A 26125-nucleotide genomic window follows, 5' to 3' on the forward strand; every position below is an offset into this window, starting at 1 on the left:
AGAAAGAATCACAGAATCAACTAGTCTGGAAAAGAGCTTTAAGATCATCAAGTCCAACCATTAAATGGGAAAAGGAATATGGGTTAGTAAAATAGAAACCTTTCAGATGTAAAGCTGGGGAATATTTCCCCCCTCCTTCATAGATCAGCAACAAAAGATAAACATCGCTGTTACGCAACTAGTCAGCTGAAAGGTTCTGCACTAAAAACACTTTCATCCTGACTGCAACTTTCTGTTTACTATAAAAGAAGAAACTTATTTCCTACACCTATTCGTTCAACTGAATTTAACCTGGGTCTGATGGGGGAATCCCTCAAACTTCCACATCTTACCCCCAGTTCTTCAGGCCTGTTCTTCACCATTTTCTTCTCTTTAACCTGTCACGTACGGTCTCCTCCCCACACAGACCTTTAACATGCAGCATGGTGCTAGTCCATTCTGCTGCCATTATACCCAGTAAAAGAGCTTCGGACAAGAACCTTGCATAGTGTTTTTGTGAGTAAATAAAACACACAAATAGTGCAGCTTCTCTGAAAGCCTCATGGCCATTCATCTTTAGGCAATTGCCTTTTTCAGTGTGTAAGACTAGAAGGCACTTACTATTGATGATTTTATCCAATTCATAATGCACTGTTTCAGAGCTCCTATTTTTCCAGCACGTACATAATTATAGCTACACCTATTTATACTAGCTAAGGACCTGATCTATAAAAGATGCAACTGCAGCTTCTTCATCATTTGCCAACATACCATTTACCCTTCCTAGAAGGGCAAAATCTCTTTCTGGCTCACTTAAGGTAGAGAATGAGATTTGCTCAATATAAATATTAATCTTATTTAAAAAAAAAGAAACAGGCAAGTATGACAAATGAGTTACAAAATGTGCTTGTTTAAACAATGTCTTGCGAAATATCAGAGCGCATATTTGGCAATATGAGTAGGAAGTTTTTCCCCTAAGACAGAGGGTATGCTCTACAAGTGTGCTGTGCACTGATCACATAACAGACAGAATAATAAGATGGTATGAAATGGAAGGTAGCATCACTAATTTTGTTTTTAAAGTAAGGATATATGAATATATGATATAAGACTATATGCATAAGTATTCTTATAGCTGCATTTGTAAGGTCAAAGGAAAGTACATCAATAGCAGAATGCTATGCATGTTTAGATTGTCTCCAAATACACCATTTTCATGTGAGTTATGGTCACTCACAGAGTCCTTCTATTTGTCCAACTACTGCTATAGAAAGGGAACAATAATATCATAGAGGACAACTTTTCCCTGCTACCCCTACAAAAAAAAAAAAAAAAAAAAAAAAAAAAAATAAAACAAAAAACAAACCAAAAAACTGTATATCCCTAGCATTAAATTTACCATATTCCTTCTCATGTCAACATTCATAACAACGAAATCAAAGTCTCTGTGGAGAAGAGACTGGAAACAAAATAATTAATACTGATGGGAAATGGACTTGTCAGTTAAGTTCTATTCTCAGTATTAAAAAATCCTTTCAAAGTACAGCTGTCATGGCAAGACAAGACTTTTTCTTCATTTATTCATGAGATCTGCCATCCTGAATTAGACCATGAGTCATTAAGTAGCCCATTTCTGACAATCATGAACATCAGAAGACATCCATGTATATTCTTCTCTGAAGTTGGAAGTCTATATAGTTTAGTTGATGAAGTTCAGGAGGAAGACAGAAAATTCTGTGAAAGTACCCAGACAACGCACCCAGAAGCACAACAATTTCACACACACAGAGAGATAAATCCGAGGGGGCAAAACTCATGTTTGAGTGAAGAAATCTCAAAGAATCGGGTTTCTTTGGATAGCACATCAGGAGGAGACTGTTGTTCTGTCAAGGAGAAAATTCAGAAAACAGATTTTTAATCACACTGGAGTTTTGTTAACCTTGACTGTCACTCATAAAGGTTGGTCTTTATTAGCTATCTGGTGCAGTATGCAGCCCATGCATTCTTAGCAGCATTATGATGCTAACATACGTAGAAGTTGATGTGCAGAATAGTGTAACTGTGGGATATTGACAATCCATCTGAAATCTTTCACTGAGAAACAATTCTAGGATGTCGCTTCACCATGCTTCCAAAGTTCAAAAAATCATGTGCCCGAGGAGAAGAGATTCGGTATAACGCTGGTTCAGAAATAATATAAGGGAAGAGGAAAGGAAAATCTATACTCATATCTGAGCTCAAATAAATCCTCACAGGAACTGGAATTCAATTACATGCCTGGGATCCTAATGAGAAATTCTGCGCTTATCACCACTACTCTTGTCATTCCACCAGCAGCTTAAGGAATACAGGGTATAAAACAACATAATTTGCATCCAATAATAATGTATTTAGATTAAGTTATTCAGAAATGAAAGATTTAAAACTTGCTTGTGCAAACAGTAGTATGCACAGAATTAAATCTTTGCAATGCCTTCTAGAAGCAATGGTTTCTATAGCCTGCAAAAGATACCAAGATTGACATGATCTTGGCTCCTTAATTACATCAGAGTGGGATTTTCTACTCCTAATGCTTAAGTGCATGTCAATACCAAGACAGATTGCAATATGCATATTACTATGCCAAGAAATCACTTTAAAATTATTCAATGTAATCTGTTAATAATTGAGTAACTTCTGGTAAAGAATTATTAAAAACACCACGAATTCATCACTCTGAAAAAAAAGAATTAATAAAAAACAAAAGGTATATAAAGTTCCAAGATCTAAGCAACCTCACACTGAGAAATAACCATCTTCTGTATTCTAAGATAACTATCTTAAAATGCTTGTATTTTTAAAAATACTGGATTGCTTTCTAAATCATGTTCCTTTCATCTACAATGCTTACTCTGTTCTCCTTTAGAGAACCTCTGGTTTTAATCCACCCAGTTGTAGGGTTCTCCTTTCCTAGCAAAAACCATATCCTAATATTTAATATACACATTAAAAGTGATGTGCATCAGTGTTCCAGACAGGATTCACTAACTGGAGATATATTTGCTACAGAGGTAGGAAAAAGCGGGAGGAGGAGAGTGCAGAAATAAGAGAGTTGCTATGCCAACCCACAAATGCTAATGGGCATGAAAAATACAAAAAGGTCACAGAAAAAAAAAAAGAAAGAAAAGCCCAGATCAGAGTGTATGGGTATTTCATGTAATAAACAATGCAGCTACTGTATTTAAATTCCTTCAAAACAATGCAGTGTAAAAAGAAAAGGAATTGCAGCACAGTAGCACACTGAAAATTAGGTTGTCTTTGTCCTTCTTCTGATTTAGCTCTTAAATGTTTTATTCTTTAGAGCCCTTATCGTAAAAATGGTGTTTTAAGGAAAAGTTACATATGAATTAATGGATTGGTCTGCAGGTAGATCACCCGATGGTTAGGGCAAATATTTCAACACAGAATAACAAACAAGCATAATAAAGAAAGTGAGTTAAAAGGGCATTAGGACTAGTTCTACATGAATTAGATCATGCATAAAGATATTTTTTGGTTTTTTGAGATAGAATTCTGTAACAAACTCAAAATCGTATCTTCCACCTAAATGGTCAAATGGTAAAAATACAAATTTTTGAGAAATCTTTTACAAGGACTTTCAGCTGATTTCCAAATATTTGGGTCTGCTTGATTTAAAAAAAATAAAAAATAAAAAATTAAAAAAAAAAAATATCAAACAACTGTTCTGACTGTTCTTTCTATAGTCTTCTAAGGTTTGTTATGGCAGAATACTAGTAATAACTCCTATATTCTTACATATAATTCAAGGAGATGCATGCAGTACAGTCTTTTACATGAAATTCCTGCAACAGAGACTGTTTATGACAGAATTCAAACCCACCCAAAATACAGAATGGGTTTTCTTTCTCACTTGAAATATGGTTTCAATCTGGTTGAAATACCAACCATTTTAAATTACAATTTTCTTTGTTTTTCTAGTACTCCAAAGGACAGTACTAACAGCATGCCAATGACTTTTACTGGGTCAAACTCATGCCTTCACCAGGGCAAAGGCAACTGTACTGGGACGTACAAGGACTACCTGAGGACATCAGAGCATCCTCAGAAAGCCCATGGGGGAAGAGAGGAGGGCTGGGCTACAGCATACACTGAATGCTTTTAATATGTACAGTGTCCTGACCTATTTATCATCAACTTTTTGAGTGGGCAGCAGGCAGAATATGGAAAACAGAAATTTTACAGTATAACCTGAGTTTTCTAGCACAAAATTGCAGATCCAAGATAAAGTTTTACATAAGCTTTGGCTGAGCATTCAAAGAGAAATAAGTCACACAACCTTTTGAAGTTCACCCATCGCTAATTAAAGAACTGCCAAGGCTTTACTAACAATTAAAAACTTGTCTTTAAAATCCCCAAAGAGGAAAATGCAAACAGCTGTTTTAATTAGCAAAACAGCAGATACTAATTAGCTTCTGTAACAGAGTATGCTGGTCCTTTAAGGAAAGGACCAGTTTCAGCCCAAGTTTGTTACCCATTAAAACTACAAGTAGAAGGACTGGAGTCAGATGCTGCAGAAAAAGCTTCCAATTCCTCGTGAAAGCAATATTCCCCAATTTCAAGAACACAAAAATGAGATTTTTTTTTTATTTCAAGTAAGCTTTTATGCTTATTGTTCTTCTCATGTCTGATCTTTCTGGAACCAAGGCGTGTACAGACATTTAAGCAGGGACTAAGGGTTATTTGCAATGTCTTTTCTTGTGATGATCCTGTGGGCATGATAACTGTAATACCTTCTGGGCAAATGGCCACTGTGTCTGGACATGGTAATATGCGTGTATCTGCACAGCAAACCCATGGAGTTCAAGATGCACCAAGCCTGCTGTGAAAGCACTAGTCATTTGGGCAGCTGATGTAGAATTGCTCCAAAAGAGCACATCTTTCTGTTCTCCCAACCTGTCTGGGACAGTTCTGAACTAAGAAAAACTCAGATGAAGGAGAAGGGAGGGAAGAGAACAGAAGAGGTTGGAATTACCACCTGCTGTGTTCAGAGTACAGATCCTTGGAATCGGCACATGTGGTCTTACAAGATAATTGATAGTGTTTCCATCAATTTTAAGGTTAAAAAAAATAAGCCACATCCCATAAGAGATATGTTGCCTATACCTATGTTTACAGATAGAATTTTGGTATTAGTGGGGTCAGTTGCCATGGACATCATATCAATAATAAAGAGGATATTGCTGCAAGTAGAAGATACAACATAAATGCTGAAAGAGAAATGCAATACAGGAGTTCAAAAGTCAATTTATTTGTACTATCTACACAGAGTGAAAGAATATCTGAAACGACAGATATGAAATGATGACCTCAAATAACTACAAAATTATTATATCAAATAATTTTGATAGCTATATATGTGTTTGAAACTACCAGGCAGTGGTCAAATCTTTCTTCCAAACATGTGAAAGACACTCCTCCTTCAGGAATTGTGTTTGGAAAAATCTAAAACTGTTGTGCTAGTATTCCAACACTGTAGGACACGACAGGTCAATAGCTGTAACTGGAGGAAGACAGTTGCTGCTCTTTTACCATTCTGCATGCTCTGCAGATTCTACATTCAATGAAGAGTTACCAAGGGTGGATGGAAATAAACACCACTCTTCAAAAATTTATATGGAATTCTGATTAATGAATGGAATTTTAAATAAAACCAAAACCATTTCTTTGTAAAAATAAGGACTATGATAATAAAATACTTTCATAAAATATAGAGAAATGTATCAATGTACTCCCACACGAGCAAGACTGTTAATCTTATTTCTCTGAAATCTCAAGCAGCGTCACAGGATTCAGCTAACCACAAATAAAGCTACATACCCAGGAATCAGTATTCCTATTTGTGTTTATGCTTTCATTACATATTTTAACATCTCAGCTCTGCCTGCTAAATGGTTTGTGCCTTTGTATAGTATTTCAACATCTGTCTTTCAAAACCATATGAGAACATCTTATTTTCTTTCTCTTTGAGATGACTACTTTTAAGTAGTTAAGAAAAAAAATTAATCCACAAACACTGTGCTATATGAGGCTCTTCAGAGTAAAACACCAACTTCATAGAATTAAAGTGAAATTAAACAAGACCAAGATATAACCTCACCTGCATACATGCTCTATTCTTGACGTTTATTGCTTTCTCTTCAAATTAATATTCCTTTGTCTACTGATTAAACTTTCAGAGATAAATATTTTTTTCAGCATGATGAGAGAGTACGTCACGGCAGAACTATAGTTTCTGTAATTTAACTTGTTCTGTGTATTAAGGTATATACTGCGCATTCAGCTTCAGGATTTTCTAACTATTTTTCTAGTGATAACATATACAAAGCTCAAACGTTTTCTCCGTCGCTATGTTTTGTTTTTCCCAGTTTAAAATGCAAATGAGACATTTGGTTGAGACACTCCTGTTTTTCCAGTGAACAGAAGATGTGGCACTGTTCAAGCATTGTTCCTTTTGGGCCCCACCCTGCTCATGCAGAGGGTTCAAATGAGTTCAATGAAATAACAAAGACATTTCTGGAGGGTAATCTTTTCTGAAAATGGTTTTTAATGATATTCTAGTTGCTGGGGTGACCAGGCTTAATTGGCCTCAGGACAGACTAGGATCTTGTCCTTTACTAGAAGAACATTTTTGTTCTTATACTACAGAAACAAGAGGTTTTACTTCTAAATGAAACTATATTGATTAAAACCATTCACTTTTTTATTCCCCAGGTAGAATAATACCTGTCAGAACTCCACAAATAAACTAAAGCTGCTTAAATGGAGTCATATTAAAAATCTTGTTCTTAAGAACAAACTGATTATGACAAAATCAATCACCACCGAGAAGCACCTAAGAATTCCAAATCCACTTCAGTTCTTGAAGCTTGAACCTTAACTGCCAGAGAGGTTAAAATACAGGAGGTACATCAAATTATATCCTTTCTAGATAGGTCAATACTTCAACTGGGGGGGGGAAGGTGGGAAACAAAACAAAAAATAACCCAACAACCGAAAAACAGATAAATATTATATTAAAATGTTGAACACCCAATAAAATATTATAAAACATCAGTACAAGGTTATAGTAAGAGATCATTGAACTACACCTCATTAAATAAAAATGTGAATAAGGACCTAAAACTAAGGTCCCTCCAAGACCTACTCTTTTAATCTAGGTCTTCCAAGTTGCATGGAGCTTTTCCAAACTCCAAGTCAAGATATTTTTCACTTATCTTAAGTAAAAGTGTATTGCTTGTAAACATACCTCTGGAAACTACTGCTTCCATATGCCAGCATCATCCCTAACTCAGTAACTTTCACATGTTAAGTTTGCAACTACTGCAAACTTTTCCTGTTGTGCATAGGTTTGCTTTCCTCACAGAGAAAACACAATATATGAAAAAACAAAACCAAAATGGTGTTAACAGAAAAAAAAAATCTTACTTACGAGTACTTTGTCAGCAGATCCAAATCATTATGCATGTTGATTGGATATGTCTCACTGAGATGAAATAGCTTCTCTAAGGCCTCATAAATGAAAATGATGCAGATAAGAGAAGCAAAAGCTTCTTCAGTAAACCGGGTAATGTAGCAGACTAGGGAGCTTGCATCAGTTGCAACAAGGATGATGCACAGGATTGCAGTCCACAGTCCAATGCTAGCTCTCAGAGAAAGGTATGACAACCCATACTCTCTAAAAAAAATAGAAAAACATTAAACACAGTTTATGATTTGTCCAGCCACAGTAAATAGAGAAGAGGTGCTTCCAGAATTTCCTTTGCCTAGGGATGTGTGATTCTGGGGGCAGTCTGAAACGGAAATTATTTGCGTACTGTGAACTGAAGATATTGTCAAGCCACCTCCTGACCCAAGCTCTCCTCCGAGTTAACAGGACATAAAGAGCTCTATCTCTACTAAAATGAGTGAACAGCTTTGAGAGTAGTCACACTCATGAGGTATATAAGGTCCACCCACTTTTATCCCATATTCTGTCTTGTGAACAGTCAACACCTGCCAATTTCCTCTTGAGCTGCAGAGTAGCTATAATAACAACTTTCATCAAAATCTTGTATGACTATTGCATCTGACAGTAGAGCTCCAGGCATGTTGCATGACACTATCACAGAGAACTGAAAGGTATACCTGAAGGTGAGGAAAGAGCTTTTGGGGTGCTAAGCAGGGTCTCCTACTGGATTTTGCTCAGGAGATGTTGATGAAGGAGTTCCTGTCACAGCAATGAGGCAGAAAAGCAAATAGGATCACAGAGAAGCATGATGATTGCCAAGATGCAGACATAATTTTTACACACTCTGTGGCAGAGGTATGTCATGTATAGCACATTAACATGAAAATGGGGATTTGCTGGTCTGGTATGATGCTTCATCCCTTCTTTGTTTGGGTGGAGGAAGGGCAGGGTCTATATCAGTGATTATTGAAAGGTGGCACCACTGCCACTGCACTTACTTCCTGGGTGAGAGGTAAAACCTTTTCCATGAGTTAGGGATGAGAAAAAACACAGATTAAAATGTATTGTCTCAAAGTGGAAAATGATACAATATAAAAAACAACCAACCAACCAAAAAAAAAAAAAAAAACACCCCAAAAAAACCACACCAACCTTTTTGCATTATCACCAATTCACTTGTCTCAGTGACTGCATAATTTTCAGACTTTGAAAGCCTAAGCAGTGCACTCAAAACAAACTGTTGATCTCATTCTGCAGATGTTGGAACTTTGGGATCAGTGTCTCTACCTAACAATACCCAAGTCACACCCAAGGGATGATGCGTATCATCTTCACTTACTTGCAAAATTTGAATAAGATCTTCTCAAACACTAGAACTGGTCCTGTGCTTCCAAGTATAGTGAGAGGCTGTCCACCAAAGAGGGAGTAGGCAATTCCAGTCATGGATGCTCCAAACAGCGACTCTATTGCACTCTGAATATGATACAGAGAGAAGTATCCATAAATTTTCAAACAGGTTCTTTTTGCGAAGTCTTACGCTGTAGCCTTTTAAACACTGAATTTAAACCAATATTTAAAGGTGATTCATGCAACAGTAAGAAAATACTAACCACAAACCTAGGAATGTTTGTTTTAAAAGTTCAGATTTAACACATACTATACGACCTTCAGTTGCTTCTCCCAGCAGACCACCAAATGTGATGACAGGAGACATGCAAGCACAGTAGAGAAACAAAAATGATGCCAGACACTGCAGACTGAGAGCATCCCTGAAGTCACTCCAGAAGAAGGGAGCTTTTCTTTTTATATCTAAAATCAATCCTCCAAAAAATCTAAAAAAAAAAAAATTAGAAAAGGTCAAATTAATGAAAAAGGCATCTCAAACTTTCTTCCACATTATTGCTTTAAATATACTGAAGTTATTGTTCCTTGATCAAATGATACATACTCTTACAACTCATCCTTCCCAAAAAAAAGTTTCTGGGAACCCTGTCTTGATAACTTTAATCAGGAAATGGTATTTTTAAAACTAACTGATTTGCATATTTCTCTCATACAATCTTCATCTCATCATCCAGATGCAAAGCTTCTGAACAGTTAGCTCCCCCACATAAAACCCTATTATTTATTATGTGGAATAATTCTTTCCACTTTAATCAGAGAGCCACCACAGTGCCCATTTGCCTACACATCTACATATAGAGTTTCACATTCTTTATTTAAGAACCTGTTCCTCAATACACTTGATGATAGAATTGAATGTAGGCCACAATTTTCCAAGGACACGAACTGACATCTTTTGTCATTTACACTATGTTAAATATAATCACATATTTAGGAACAGATGCTCCCTTACAATATAGTTAAAGTAAACATCCCCACAATGCTCTTTTTCTCACAGGTACCCAAAGTATTAGATGTTGTTGGGTTAAAGAGGAACATAAAATGCTACCATCTCCTTAAATATCAGAACAATCCTTTGAGCCATCAATTACCAAGTTTATTGGCGAGAGAACAGCTTACAGGCCATCATCTCCTTTGCCTCACTGTGTACACCAAAACTGCAGCTGAATCTTTAGCCTTATACAGGTAGGAATTAGCAGCAAGGTAAAAGGAAAGTCTATAGTACAACTAGACTGCACTACGGCACTCACTGACAGCTGATGCACTTATACCGCAAAATATTAGTTCAGAGAACTTAAGTACTCCTTGAGGAAAATTCTTGCTTCTGATATGTGTATACTGCAGCCACTGTGGTAATCATAGCCTCATGTACCAGGACATATCATGGCTTATTGAGGTAAAAGAGAAATGTTACAGCTACACAACCCAGAAACTTCAACTACAAAATAATTGTAAGCATTCATAATACATGGCACAAAACTATTCCCAACTTTTACTTTGTGCTGTACAACAATAAGAAATGTTGATCAGATTTGAGAGGTCTGACCTTTATAAATAATAGAGAAAGCAGCTTGCAATAAATACAATGTGAAAAATCAAATCCTTTTGCCCTCTCCCCCTGTCTGCAAATTAGCGTGTAATGTCCTTTCCACCTATGTGGTACACAAATCAGGAAAAAATGCCTGAATAAAAATCATATGCCAAGCTAGTCATTTGAGCGAGAACCAGACCAAGACCATTATAATTCATTTGGAAGTGCATCACTTTGACCTAAAGTCTTGCATATGATTTCACTAACTTTCCAGTGCGTTGCAGTTCTGGTCCAGAGTGTCCTCCAGGTTGCTCTGCATCCCCATGGGCTGCAGTTCCGTTTGGCACTCCTGGGATCTTACGCTTCTCCTACCATAAGGAAAAGATATTTCGCATGGGTCTTAGCAACCAAAACACAATTATAGCAAAGGAAACAGGCTTTGAGAGTTGAAAGACTAAACATGCAAATTTTATTCTAAGATTCATCAATATAACCTCTTCATAAGCTGTAGAGAAGTTCTTTAACAGAAATAAAAGGAATTGTGGTCTAAGAAATTTAAAGAATTGATCACAGAAAATCTTGTATCAGAAAACATCGTAAAGAGTAGCAAGCCAGGCAGCTTTGATCAATTCTTGCAATAAGCTTAGAAGAAAAGCAAATCATGGCTGATCAGCATAATCAAAGATCTTTATGACCAATTATCCTCGAATCTTTAGATACAACTGTCTTCATTCAGGAGCGAATTAGTATTGATCTACATAAAATGTCATTGCTGTACCGTATGCTTGCAAGACAAGGGTTCTTTTAAAGCAAATTAAACAAAAGAGCTCACAAAATGTCTATATAGTGACTCTGCTAAATGCTAAATTCATGAGACTTAATTCTACCTAGCAAAAATTCATCACAACATTTATAAGTGTCTGAATTTTACAGTGCACAAACCTGAGAGGGAACATTTTTAGGTGGTTCTATTCGAATTGTTGGGTCCCACTCTCCAGGAGGGAGGACAGTAACCTGATCAAGAAACTCATCAATTCCAGACACCAAGTCATTGCGGTCTTTTGCTTTGTAAGCAACATCATGGAACACCTGTGAAAAATGGCAGATGAGTACGTGGGAGGAAAGGAGATGGAGAAACGAATACTCTCGTAACATTTTTCACAATGGCCCCTTTTCTCTGGAACAGAAAGCACTTCATGCAGTTCCTACCAAACAGTCTTGGCTTCAACTGACTAGAGTTTCTAGTACCTAGTTTTCATAGAAGCTCCAGCTGCTATGGAAAAACATCCTTATGGGTGCTAAATGTTATAGAGGTTTTACAGTTTAAACACAATTAATACAACTGGAAAGTAACTGTGTAAAATGGAATCTTCTCAGTAAAGATATTTTTGCTTATGAATATTGTTTCTCATTTTGTTATCTACTTATGGCAGCATAATCTGGGCTGTTACAGAATCATGAAATGAACTAGAATGCTATTCTGTGCCTCATTAGAATGATTAGCTACATTTCATTTGGACAATTCCACACTGGAGATTCCCTATTAAACCTCATCAGTCAGTACAAAATGACTAAAACCAAGCCATGAATAAACATACTTCATCTGTCATTAGTGTTGCAATTGATCTTCCAATCTCATGGTATTGTTGCCCTTTACCCAGTGGTCCAAGAAGAATAAACAAAAATCTGCAAATAAAAGGTAAATTTAAAAATTTCGAAGGATAGATAGTTGAAAGTAATTATATATACTGCAGAAAAACTTATTTAAAAACTGGACCAGAAGAACCTCTAAGACAAACATTATATATAATCTCCTTCAAGATCGTCACACATGCATTTAAACATGAAGTTCTGGTTAGAAAAAATGTAAAAATAACTTCCAAAAATATATCATCAGCTTCACAGTCAGACTTGAGTGAGACTATCAAAGCCTCCTTACATAACAAACCTCATCTTACATAATAAATACATGCAATTATAGTCTATGTACAGAACATACTAATTTATTTAATTCTGTTAATTCAACAGAATCAATTATTTAATGACAGTAGTATTATTATTGCAATATTGGGGAAGTTAAATTACCCTGAATAAAAAGCCTCTAGATAGCATTAACTCTAGGCCTGGGGCTAGTGAGGTTCTATAAAATGCAGAGGATAAGTCCAAATGAAATAATTGAAGTTCTCAGTTGTGCTAAAATGCAAAAGACAGTTCTTTGACTAACATTAACCTTTTAAGAAATAAACATTTTTGCATAAATTCTTAATTATTCTGAATTTTAATTATTTTATTTTCTTTTGGACAAGAATCAAGAACATTTGTTTTTCTTTTGGTAGGTTGGGTTTTTTTGTGGAAAGTTGGGGGAGATTACAAGGAAAGGCTTCAGAAAAAACTCAGTCCCTCAATGTTCCTTACACACATATAAAAATCAGAAAAGACAAAGACATACACAAAGTAACTACAACTTAAAAGAATATTTCATATTGTTTATCTGACTAGGAGTAACGACCTGAGTCTCAGCATTGCATTGCATAGCATAACACTTCTTCTTGAGCATCACTAACAACTGGAAGACACCACTGCCTTTGGTCAAAATTCTACTTTTATAGACACTAAAAGAGGGAAGGGGAAAAAAAGACAGAATATGTGTACAAACATATGCACAAATACCAAAAAAAAAGTGAAAGACTGCAATAATAGTTAAGTCAGTGAACTCAGATGAGGGCGAATCACTTCGAAGTTTTGATCTGAACCAACCCCAGCAGGAAACAATATATCTGCAGGTCTATTTAAATACTTTCTATTTGACTACAAAGTCTATCTTAGACTTTTTTTTAATTCCTCATAATGTGTTCTCAGAACTGAAGTACTTTATCAGGAAAAAGTTTCAACTTAGAAAAAACTAATCTACTAAAAATTTACAGTTAAAAGTCACATTCACTACCATGCATGTATCTACAAAGTAACTTTTAGAGGAGTATGAGATCTACAGCATGTTCTTCATTCATTCACTCTTCCCTAGTCAATCAAATCACATAGTTTCTTTTTTCCCTTTACTCAATTTCCTCTTCATTTTTCTTTCTTCTGGCTATAATTATGCAGCATCACACAAGTAGTTTCAGTTCCAAATGAAATATTCTAAGCAGCTGAATATTTCACCTTAGTATTTCATCTGCAGTATTACCAGTTTGTACAGGATAAACTGTGTGTTGTAACCTAACAAATTGCCATTTCTACTTCTGTGAAGAACTATTATCTGCAGACACAAATGCATGTTTCTGAATATACCTATACATCATTTAAAGGATGAGTGGAGAGATGTGTCTAATAAATGTCTTTGTTAAAGAAAGAACTGAATTCGCAACTCAGTAACTGACAAAGCTGAAGGTCACATCACCCTGCCTCCACAAACTGAGAAAAACATGAAAAGAAATAAATCCAACCGTACCTTGTTGGAATCGGTACTTCTGCTAGTCCCGTAAGCAGCACTGCAGGGGATAACCTAACAAAAGCAACAACTGCGCGGTCCAGGAACTCTAGTTCACCAACTAAGATGTTTGATGCTTCAGCTCCAGGTGGTATCTTTTTCATAAAGTGTAGGTCAACCTGGGAAAAGTATATTAAATTATAACCTAGAAGCTCTTCACAGGTATTTTTTCCACTATTTGTTGATAGAAACTTTCTGGTCACTGCACTATAATCTTAGACATCACAATTAGACAGTTTCTACTATTCTTGTCTTTTCAATACTTTTTTAAGTAAAAATATTTCTCAAAAACAAACAACTGGTCTTTCATTATTTGACTAATTTTTTCTTGAAAACATAGTTTAAGTATTGCAGAATTAATTTATAAAGATAAAAAAAATCACATTCAAAATCTTGTTAAGAATACAGTATTAATTTCCTACTAATACTTTTTATCAATAATCACAACAGCATCAGTAATTCATAACAGAATCGCTAAGTCAAAACAGTAGAAGAAATGAAAACACCTTGTTTTTCCATAATTTCCATAATTTCCATAATTAAAAATCATGAATTCATACTTCACAATTGCTGTATTATAATCTCAGTGAGAAGAAAGCCAGGTTCCACTACACATAATTTTCCTTCTACTACTCTGAGATGTACTTTTGTTTGGGGATTTAATGAAAGATGGTTGCCCTTCTGCTGAAAATAATAGAAAATCAGCCATGACCATGATTGTCCCAAGGGTAAATTGAAAAAACAAAGCAGAATAAAAACTTTGGAGTCTTAAGGCAGTGATGTTGACTTTTGTGGGGACAGCAGAAAATCAGGAAAAGACAAACAGATTCATTGTGACATTGCTATATAAGCTCAAAGTATTTGCCTAGGAATGTGTTCATTTGTATTTATTTCCTTAGTATTAGTCCAGAGTTTACTCTGTATCAAAGATCAACATGGAGTAATAGCATATATAATGTATGTTTGATTTCATTTTGCACCAGTATTGTCTACATTTCAAAATGCATGAATTTTGTCATTTGCTTTCCTTTTATTAATCTAAACACAACAACAGCAACCAAATCCAATATAAACTGTTAAAGTGGACCATTTTAATGTCTATCTTACAGCCATCTGTCAGTACTAGTTTGCATAGTTTTTGGTAATATTTAGAAAATTGTTTTCTTGCAAATGGCTCTGGCACTAAATCAGAATTCAGATATAACACAGTTGCCTGTGTAATGAAATCTTATTTTGCTGAAATCACAAAGAGATGTCTAATGCTACCCTAAACTAATCTAGAACCATGAGCAAACACCTCATAAAGTTAAACAAGCATCAAATCAACCTGGAAGGTTGGAGACCAAGTACTTTTTCCAGGTAAAGTATCAGTGAGGTAAGTTCTATTTCCCCCTGAAATCACAAAATAACTCTTCAGGGTTAAATAGAAAACCCAAACAGATTCACCTGCACCTAATTTTGGTGTCATAGGTCATTTATAGTTGAGAGAAAGGAAGCAGTCTTTCAGGTCCACAGCAATGTGCATTCTGTACAGATTATACCTTGCGAACAGGTTTAACACTTAATAACTAATGTCTCACGTACAACATGTTACAGTTGTCACCTTAAGGTCCCACTAACATACAGATCACACGATCAAGGTTCAGATCTGAAGGAAACATTCTCCTGTCCACCAGAAAGTATTTCCAGACATGTTTCCTGTACTATTTATCATCTTGAGATTCCACAATCTTCTAGGTAGTGAACAGAGCCCCAGTTAAAAGAAAAGTAGTTGGCAGAGTAGCATCAAACTGGGCAAATACACCAGAACCACAGGTGTTGCTTTCACTACATAACAAGAGCAGAGGTGGCCCTCAAGTGAATTCAGGGCAAAGGCAGAATATGCATCTTTCAAAGGCTTCAGCTAACTTATTCATTATACATCTCTTATCGCAAGCAGTCTTTAGCTGTGGAGACCTCATGTGCATCTTAATCTGCACCCTAACCTGAGCCACATTCATTGACCTGGCACTAAATAGTCCAAGTAAGCTCCAAATAAACATGAAACTAAATAACTGATGTGGAGGCCATTCCCCTCCAGGGCAACTTACGGACTGAAAAGAGTGGTGCAGGCTTTCCCCAGAACCAGACATAAACTGACATGAAGACAAACAGAAAATACCCAACATCACTTCTTAGGAAAGCCGTGACACATATTAACTACATTTATTTATAAGCAAGGCCAACCAGTATTCAAAACAAGTCAATTCTTTCACACAGTATCTGAAAGAGCAAACTGTCAGTATGGGATCAGGGTTAAATTCAGAAATAATGCTTCCATGTGGAGCACAGGAATGTTGCCACAAGAAGGGATGTGAGTACGGTCTTCTTTACACATTTTGTATTTAAGGACAAGTAGGGTTCCCTCCAGCCTCTGGCATAAGAAGCAGAGATCAGCCAGATGCAGCTGTTAAATTGCCATGCCCATCTTGCCCCAACACGGGATCAAGTGGTACTGTGACAGATCACCTCCATATCACCCCCAGAATACAAAGTCCTCGTGGTGTCCCTAGAGGAAGAGGAGTGACACATTTATGAGTTCAAACACCAAAAACTATGTGTCCCTCTCTGTGCTGCTGAAGTAACATTCAAGACAGCTTTTAGTGCCATGGCTTACGTTATTCATAAATAGATGTCAATACAATCAACACAGTCTCAGTGCTGTATTCAGATTAAGTCAGCTTTTTGAATCCACTCCAAAATTTGGAATATTAGAAGTAGCCCAAGGGAGACAGATTAGCAAGGAGAGAATATGTGAGGTAGTCAAAGGTGGTTTTTTGTAGAAGATAAATGAAATTACTATGTGGAACAAAATTAGAGCAAGAAATCACAATACTCAAGAGAAAATTAGTGTACTGCTCTACTTTCCCCCCAATCTGTGCATATAATTCCAATTATAACCATTGGGAGTTATTGCAATAGCACATTTCAAGGGGAAATTGTACTTTACTTATGCATCTTCAAAAGGATAAATGGATCTATTTAAAGGCAGTAAAAAAAGATATTTAGATTACAACCCTTTACTGTTATTTCATTCCTGCAAACAAAAGCTGTTCCTTTTATATTCCTCACATCCTTGCAGGTATCTAACAGGGCTGAGGCTAGCCAAAAAGTTACATGTTGATCTCTTCTCAGGCCAGTTTAAATAGAAAGAGTTCTTTCGGTCACAAAAGCTGCAGCACTACTAAAGTAGTGAGTGAAGGATCAAAGGATGCAGCTTCCATTGCTGCTTGATACAAACATCATGCAGCTAGATAAGAGACTGTGATTTTGATCTACAACACTCAAAGCAATTGGGGAAACGTGCAAGAAAAGCACTACTGAAAGTCATGTTTTTCCCTTTGCGTTGTTGTGAGCCTCGCCCTCTGCACAGCTTAATTTTTAATAGACAGCTTTATATCCTTTACAAAATTTTCTATCTTGATATTCGAAATCTTGCCAGAACAATTAGCTTTAGTTAACACTTTTAATATAAACATTGGGAAAACAAAATCATACTTGACTTTTTAAAGCATTATAATCTTAGTTTTAAATAATTTTAAAGTATTAGCATTAAATTTTTAACAACTTGTCACTGTTTATAGATATCCTTGCTACCACTGTAGAAATGTGGTCCATAATATATCCCCCGCCAGTTTCCTTTCTTCTGTCTCTGACAAAAAGATCTGTTTCTCATCTTTATTTTAGCCATATACCATTCCTAGTCTGGCATGTTCAGTCAAGAATTTGAATGGTGCAAATAGCTACTGCTGCTAGGAAATAAGTCTGGCACCAGATGGAGCAATCACATAACTCTACTTTTAGCTCAGTTGCACTAACATTAAGATTCAACAGACTCAAAGTGCGGTTCTTCAGAATTTTGGTTTAAATCACCTTTCTTCACTTCCTCAACCTTTGTTGTATTAATGTGTCAGCTGAAGTCATCTATCCCTGTCAGGTCTGTCACCTGTATCTAATGTGACAGTTTGTTTTAGGTACATAGACTTCTTAAACAAATTAGGATTCTTCTTTACATTAAAGCTGAGAAGCTGTTTGCTTTTCTTTGCTATCTAACATTGAACTGTCATTGCAATCTCCACTACTGCACAGTTAACATCTTTTGTGAAGCGTACTGAAATATCTTGGCTTGCCAGAAGAATTAAGTTATAGGTTTACAGAAACACATTCTGTTTGAGACATCTGGAATCCACGAGTTCAGGTTATAAAAAGCATAGTTTGCATTCATACATTACTTCTAAAAAAGCAAAAATTTGAGAGGTAAATCTGAATTAAAAGAAATCTGAATTACTTTCCTACTTCGATAATTCCGTTAATTTGTAAAAATTCCCCCTACAAAAATACACCTATGATACTGTTATGCAATAAATTTATTCACGTTCCTAAACCGTGATTTCCTGTTACCAGTAATTTATCAAGAAAATTAAAAATTCTTTTTTGTTGTATACGGTGTTGCAGTGCACACAAAACTAATGCTGAAGTAAAATTTGTACTTCGCAGCTTTTGCTGATTCACATGGATTCATTTGATTTAATTTAAAAGATCTATTTGGTAGTCAGGAAGCTCTTTTCACTGTCAGCGAACGCTTACCTTGCTAAAGTCAACAGTGCTGTTTTCTCTGCTCACATCATTTTTGTTTTCAATACAGGCTGGAGCAGACTGTGGGGAAACAATCTGACCTGCTAAAAGAAGTACCATTATTACAGAATACTAACAATTACTTCTATAAATAACGCAACATCCAATGAAATAGTTGTTAAAGACCTATATACATTTCGTATCATATGTACCTGAAGCATCCAAACATGGCATTTTAATTAAATACTTATCTAGAACAGCACATTCTCAAAATACAGAACATTCATCATGTGCAGCTAGGAATGGGAGAATGTAATTTTAAAAATGTAAAAGATACTCTTGAATATATTGGAAGACAAGCTTTCTATGCCAATTAAAGGTTATGATTTTTAAGATATTACATTTGATGAAAGTCCTGCTATTCACATAGGTTTCTTAGCAATTTCAGGAGCTGCCAATTTTGGGTAATATCTGTCTACAAGAATACTTCTCACTGAATAAATCAGGATTGCTAATCTTCATAAATTCACTCATGTTTATAATAATACGCTGATTATAACAAAAGCTACAAAACCCAGCACAAAAATGGGCTGCTATAAAAACAGATGTATTGGAAATCAAGATGATTCAAAAACTCAGTATTGAACAATGTGATTATTGACGTGTAAACCGAATGTTTCGGCAAATACATCTTCAAAAAATTTCAGTGAGGCTTTAGTATTTAATAGGAATTTTAAAAATATCTCAAGATGAGAAGTGGTTAAACATGCCTCAGTCTCGTAAGCAAACAGTAAGCCTTCTGACCAACAAATTCTCCCAGCAAAAGCTCAAAAACAGGACAAGCAACAAGTATATGTCACACAAAGCATATTTTTACTTCATGCCAACACTGCCCCTGTGCACAGCCAGAGGCCACCATCCACACACTAAGGGCACACAAACCCTGCAGGGTGATGGGCCATTCCCTGCTTGCCTGCACTCTTCCTCCCTCCCTGGCATGGCAGGAGCCATGCACAGCTCTGAACACAACGAAGTACAGGAAAAAGTACTAAATATATGAGCCAACTATCTCTTACTGCCCTAACACATACCCAGGAATAACTACAGAGTCCAACTGGCCCAGAGTCAGGATCTTGTGCCCAGCATATATTTGTTTCCATAGCAAATAAAGTCTCTCATATGACTGAGAAATGATGATGTGAAAACATTGGTTCTGGTGAAAATCAACCTAAACTTGCACAGTAACTAAGACCATATGTTCACGATACTTGAAGATAAAGACAGTCTGAAAGTCCTCAGCTAGGCATGTTATCTGGGCAATTCAAAAAGCCACGGTGTGTCCCCTCACTGCTGTTAACACACGCTTGCAGTCCAAGCATGTCCTCAGCCACAGACAGGAAACAGAGCACGTCACAGGATCCAGGATGACCAGGACCGGAGACTTGCAAGAGTATCTCAGCCACTGCCAAATTACTTAAGTATCCAGCTTCTGTCACAGCTGAGCACTACAATATCCTTGTCTAAGCCTGGTCATGAATTCCCAGTTGTAACACTTGCTCAAGGAGAAGGTTGGTTTTCATGAAAATCAACATCTCATTTTCCACTATGCAAATCTCCCATGACACAAAATAGTTTTCAGACTCTTGTGCTGCATCCTGGTAGCATAGCCAGAGATATTTCATTTTGATTAGGAAGTACAGGAACAGAATGTTTTAAAATGTATTGCGAGGAATCTTATTATTAAATGTATCAATCTTAAAAATGCAAATAGTCCGATTTCTGATTCAGGATAAAGACGGATCAAAGCAGGAACAGAAATCAGGGCTTTTGCTCAGCACTACAGTGAAGTAAACAGAGAATGGCAAAAAAGCAGACATGACAAGCATGTTAACCTAACCAAGTAGATAAAAATAAGTCAGGATTAGAATTTACATATGGCAAGAACAAAGGATTGATTTCAGAAAGCACCATATTAATGTAACTTAAAGGAGTTCACATTAAAAGACTTAATTCCTTAATGTCACGAGACAACTTTTGCAAATCTGAAGATAGAGATTATTAAATATGCAAGATGCTTATAAACGGTCATTCAATTTGACTTTTAATTAGAACTTTAAGGAAAAATACTGAGTTCTATCACCGTTACACTATCACCTTCACACTATGTATCTCCATACACTAATTCATACTGCAATTTTTTCTGTATTGTTTATTTAGCAGACTTAGAATTATTTTTACAGAAATTATCCTGTATAACTATTAAAAATAATTAATACATAAATTTTATTTCTGTACTACTTTGAAGATTTTAATAACACAACAAAAAAAACTTTCTACTAATTCTAAAAGAGAAGCCTTAAAATGCTCAGGGAAAATTTCTCCCTTATCTTACTCCCAGAAAACTTAAAATGTATTAATATTAGTCCTTAACTCTTAATTTCTTCCTTTTAGACACTCCTCTATATTCTAGGATCTATATAAAGAGAAATACTTGTAATAATTACTCATACTAATGTACATACTATATTATAAAGATGTTACAGGAAAGCAACAGAAATAGTAGTTCATTATCTTCCTGTTGCTAATTAGGGATTTACATTTATACTTCTTTTTTCTGGAAACAAAAATTCAAGAAAATGAGAGCAGGGATATCTGCCAGGGAGATAAAAATATTGACCAACAAAGGAGTCAGAGCATGGACCACATGTTATAAATACTGAAACTTTAACATCATAATTGGAGGTGTCAAAAGCCTCTAAGCAATTAGCATAACAGTCCAAAGGCTAACTTTTAAACATTGTGTCCACTTCTCTTTTAGGAGAAAACATGTAAAAATATACATGGTAGGAAATAAAAGCCACAACCAGTAAGTATGTGAAGTTTATAAGAATAGCATATGTTCTTATTCTGTGCCAACAGAAGACCTCAAACTTTGATTTACCCATATGCTGGAGTAATTTGAAAGAACACAAGTTTTACCTTGAGGCAGTAAGAGACGTTTAAATAGCTCTGCATCTTAAGACAGCTTTCTGAATCTTGGAACAAGAAGTTTGGGGGTTTACTGTATTGAATATCAAACAAAATACAAGGTAGAGAAGACAGGTAATTTCGCTTTTCACATGATGGACATGGAGGAAGTTTTTTAAAGAGCATCTTAAACTGCAGGAATGTATTTCTTGTGCAACAATAAAGTCAGTAAAATGTGAATCTGGAACTTGCTCTCTATGTGGCCCTTCAACAGAAAAGTAAGACTAAAAGTACTGGTTTTTGGAGAGAGTTTTGCTCCTATACACATGTAGTTTATTAAATGTCTGTATATTTTGCACTAGATAGTAGCTAGATGCAGTGCTTATGGTGACCCTCTTCCTAGCAGCAGGACTGTAATGCTACATGGTTGGTTTTATATTTGGTAGCTTCCTCTACTTCTGAGAATAAAGTCACAAAAAATCATAAATTAATTTAATTTTATGTATAATTTCATGCTGAATTAAAGGAGGTGTCTTTGGGGTGAATACTGTGAAGCACATGAGTAATTCCTGATGGGTTAGGACCAGAAGCACACTGATGACAACCTAGTGAACACTGGCAGCACTATGCTAGACTGGTTTTCCAACGTCATTAAAAACAGTCAGTTTGCTAAAGTATGTTGGCAATTATAGATGCGCTTTATCTTCAATCCCCTTTTAATTTCAGGAATTGATTTTTTCTTCTCTGAATTAAGGACAGTTTTTGGCACCATGATGGTCCCATGAAGCAACAATCAGTTAAAGAGCTATGTGAACGAAGAGGAGAGCTATCACATCATATCTAGACTACAAGAAACCAACATACTAACCAAATCAAACAACAGAAAACATTCCTTCTCCGATTTCCACCAAAATGTCAGCAGTCACCACAGCATCAAACTGTCTCTGTAATACAGGTACACTGAATCCAAGTTTTCCCCAAATTTCATCTTTATGATACAGGAGCTTTCAAAGCACTATGTGCAAAAGACATTATTAAACAAGCAAACAAAAAAAAAAACCCACCACCAAACCCTAGCTAGGCTTGAAATATCTGCTCTGAAAAAAAACCACAATGGTTTATTACTTCTCTGAGTCAGCAATATGGGGTTTAAGCTGGTAAGAATGGTGAAGGCATAAACCATCAACTCCCTGTAAGAGTGAATAAGAGCAACAATAGCTTTGCCAATTATTCAGCTCTTCCATACTCTGCTCTTGCTAGTTCTATTTCAGCTCTCTTGAGCAAAACATATTTACACATTGTATGCAGCAAATGCAGTATTTTATTTTTTAAGAGTGCAATGTAGTACTTTGAGTCCTTAAAAATCTAAAGTTTAAAAGCCTTAATTTATCCTGCAGTCCATCTGCATAAAGCATCTGAAGAGCTGCATTCTTTGAGAATTCATCAAAGAGCCACTCAGATTTTTGAAAGTATCAGTCAAACAAATGAACAATGTGCTATCACTGAAATATTCAGCCACCATACAAAGCAACTTAATACCTAACAGAAAACCACACTAAAATGAGTGTTAAGGCTAATCTATGTATTAAGCGGCCAGTATCAGCACAGTTTTTAAAATTATATTTTAAACTGGTGTACATAAAAGACTGTTTTTTTTCAGATAATGTGAAATCACCAAAGCTTTGAATAGAGCAAAAATTCACACAAAAGTATTACACCACGCAAAGCCAAGCCACTTAAAATTGCAATCCATCAAAATAAGGTTCATATTTGCTACACTGACAGAAGTTTGCATTTGATGATAGAGTCAACATTTTGAGACAATTGGTCCAGCTGAATTAATTAAAAAAAAAAAACCCAAACAAAAAACCCCAGAAAATTAATCCCAAGAACTTAATGCCACATGCCACATACTCTTAACTCCCTAAAACTTAAAGTTCAAGACACTGAACTATGTCTACTGTATTTATTAATCAAAACCCAGAGGCATCTAGAATGCCAATGACAAAAACCAAGAACAATGCATTCAGATACAAATCAAGGTTAACAGGAACAAACTGGATGCAACTGACACATCAAAGGGAACTGAATCAGAAAATAAGTTGCTTATTTTTCTAGACCATACAGATTTCTTTGCATTTAGAAAAAAATCTTATTTGCAAGTCAGCTATAACAGTCTTTAGGCTATTCACTACAACTACTCACCAATTTTCCAAATCTAAATGGACACACTGTCCAGATCAAAAATCAAGGACTGAAAAAAGTAACTTTTCCTAAGTATATGGTAAAACTCTAATATAACAGAGCAGTGATACCATCCTCGCAGGCTGAATTGTATATGTACCTTTAGACCTTAATGCATAACATTTTACATCAGTAAAGAACCATGTCAGTCCCATTGTACCTGTGTAACCACAAGCAGATTTGGTGCTTGCTAATGATACATAATTTAAGAGATAAGAAGTCACTTTACCTGTTTTTCTAATGCTAGGCCTGAATTTCAAGCATATTGCACATGTCATGCAGTTTTAACTAAAATACTCTGTTTTGAAGTTTTAAAAACTGATGTAAGAAAATTAACTTACAAAGAAATGGCACTTTTTTTTCCCCAAACCCAACATCATTCCACACAAGCTTCTCTTGAATGTACCACAGCTGCTGACAAACGCCTGAGGTATTTTTTCACTATTTATCACTAGAGCAAGAAGTTGCATGCTCAAGAAACTGAGATGAAGACATGGGTGTAACATTTGAAATTATCTGAAGCCCAGGCAAGAATAGGTATTTATACTACCTCTGAACCTTCAGGGACTTTACAGAACCCCAAGGATAGGAGATGAAGAAGATACAGAGATGAGATGAGCCTGTTAGAGAGAGACACAACAAAGACAGAGCAAAATAAAGAAATACAAAGATGAATGATACCGTTTTATATGTATAGATTACACATTTTATCATGGGTACAAGGAAATGTGGAGAAAGAAATAGTAAATATTTGATGAAAATGTTTGTAAATACAAGCTACATATTTTAGTAACAAAACCTGTGGATAATACAAGTTAACATATATACATTTGAGAAGAATAATAAAGAAGAAATAGATCATTAGCTAATTTAAGCTAGAATTAACTATCTTTGAGTTTGCCTTCTCTTCAAGGAAATCTCTTCAAGCAACCCACCTGATCCAGATCCAATATTGCCAGAAAACTTGGGTATATTTATGACATTTGTTGTGACTTATTCCCAAAACAAAGGAAAATGGTCACTAACCTAGCAATGCCTCCCTACCCTTTTCATATGACTCCAAATAATGTCCATCTTTCTCCACATGGTACTACTGACATCAGAGTTTTACATGCTGTAAACTAGCTCTGAGTTAAGGCATAAATGCTTGAACTGTATTTTATTAGAGATTAGAAAACTGAGGAAAGTAACAAACACCATAACAGGTAATACAGATTTATTGAGATACTAACTCGTACTGTCCTAAATTAGACACCCAAGCTTATCTTAAACACCTCCATGTGTGCTCATACTGCCATAAAACAACGAAGAAGCCCAGACCAGCCCATCATGATAACTGAAACAACTGGAAAAGGCTTGAAAACGAACATATCTAAATGAACTGCCCCTGCAGCTCATGGTGTCAACTCTGAATATCACAAATTTAACATGCCATTGCTTTCTTCAAGCTCTTCGGCATATCAATAAACCTCTCCTTGGAATTTCAGAATTTCTCAAAATCAGACAGACATCATGAGTGGCATAATGTAATTTTTACACTAATAATGTGTCTGCTCTGACACCAAAGGAGAAGAAACAGTTATAAACGGCATACGTATGGAACGGAAAACAGGCGCATGATCATGTTATAGATAAAGAGCACTTCAGTAAGGTTCGTGGAAATACAGTTTACAAGTCACTTATCTTGCCATGCTCCTCTCCCCTAGTTCCTTCCTCTTTGATTTTAATTAGTAAAAGGTCTGTTAGAATTCATTACATATATACACACACACACACACACATACTCTGAAGTCTAGACTGAAAGTGAAATAGCCAGTCAAAAAACCTAAAATATTTACACGATGAAAACTTCTTTTTCTAACTATGTTTTCATCAAATCAGCTACTTTCTGATGCCATGCACATTCATAAAATGGGAAAGGCTTATGAAATCATTTTAGCACTCTTCTAACAATAGGAAGTTGCAATTTGCAATTGTCTTTGGCTTTTTAGAGCATGTCATAAGAATTTACAGACACAGCTCTCACGTATCAGAGTAGAAAACCTATTGACCTCAATAAAAATAATTTAAATAGCTTTACAAACCAAACTTTTTAAAAATTATTTACTAATGACAAATATTCATATTTTTACCTGCTTTTTTACAGTATTTATGCTAAAATTACTTGTCACCCTCTATTTTGGGTATTTGGTGTCAAATTAGACTTAAAAAAAAAATAATTTTTGCTGCTTTTATGCCAAATTTGACTGTCGGTTTTTATTGGAACATCAAAAGCAGGCTTTTAATTCTCACAGTTTTGATGCTTAATGAAAAGTGAAAGTTAAACACAGCATGGCAGCATTAAAAATGCATGGTAAATCCATAGCACCCTGACATCTTAGCCCTGCAGAGG

The 26125-nt window shown here is 35.7% G+C and overlaps 1 protein-coding gene across 9 annotated transcripts in view; it reads right to left on the reverse strand.

The window, feature by feature from the left end:
• Positions 1–26125, reverse strand: part of SLC4A10 (solute carrier family 4 member 10) — a 190591-nt gene that overhangs the window by 27281 nt on the left and 137185 nt on the right. For 7 of the 9 annotated variants that reach the window (XM_030488859.1, XM_030488861.1, XM_030488858.1 and 4 more), the window contains 8 exons: positions 18535–18626; positions 13870–14027; positions 12020–12107; positions 11364–11510; positions 10689–10789; positions 9144–9318; positions 8826–8959; positions 7469–7714 (listed from right to left, as the gene is read on the reverse strand). In XM_030488859.1, the coding sequence (XP_030344719.1) occupies positions 7469–7714; positions 8826–8959; positions 9144–9318; positions 10689–10789; positions 11364–11510; positions 12020–12107; positions 13870–14027; positions 18535–18626 (1141 nt within the window). The remainder of the gene's footprint in view (positions 1–7468; positions 7715–8825; positions 8960–9143; positions 9319–10688; positions 10790–11363; positions 11511–12019; positions 12108–13869; positions 14028–18534; positions 18627–26125) is intronic. The other 2 variants (XM_030488864.1, XM_030488857.1) reach the window with 1 other exon arrangement.

The sequence above is a fragment of the Strigops habroptila genome, chromosome 5 (genome assembly GCF_004027225.2).
Source record: "Strigops habroptila isolate Jane chromosome 5, bStrHab1.2.pri, whole genome shotgun sequence".
Lineage (NCBI taxonomy): Eukaryota > Metazoa > Chordata > Aves > Psittaciformes > Psittacidae > Strigops > Strigops habroptila.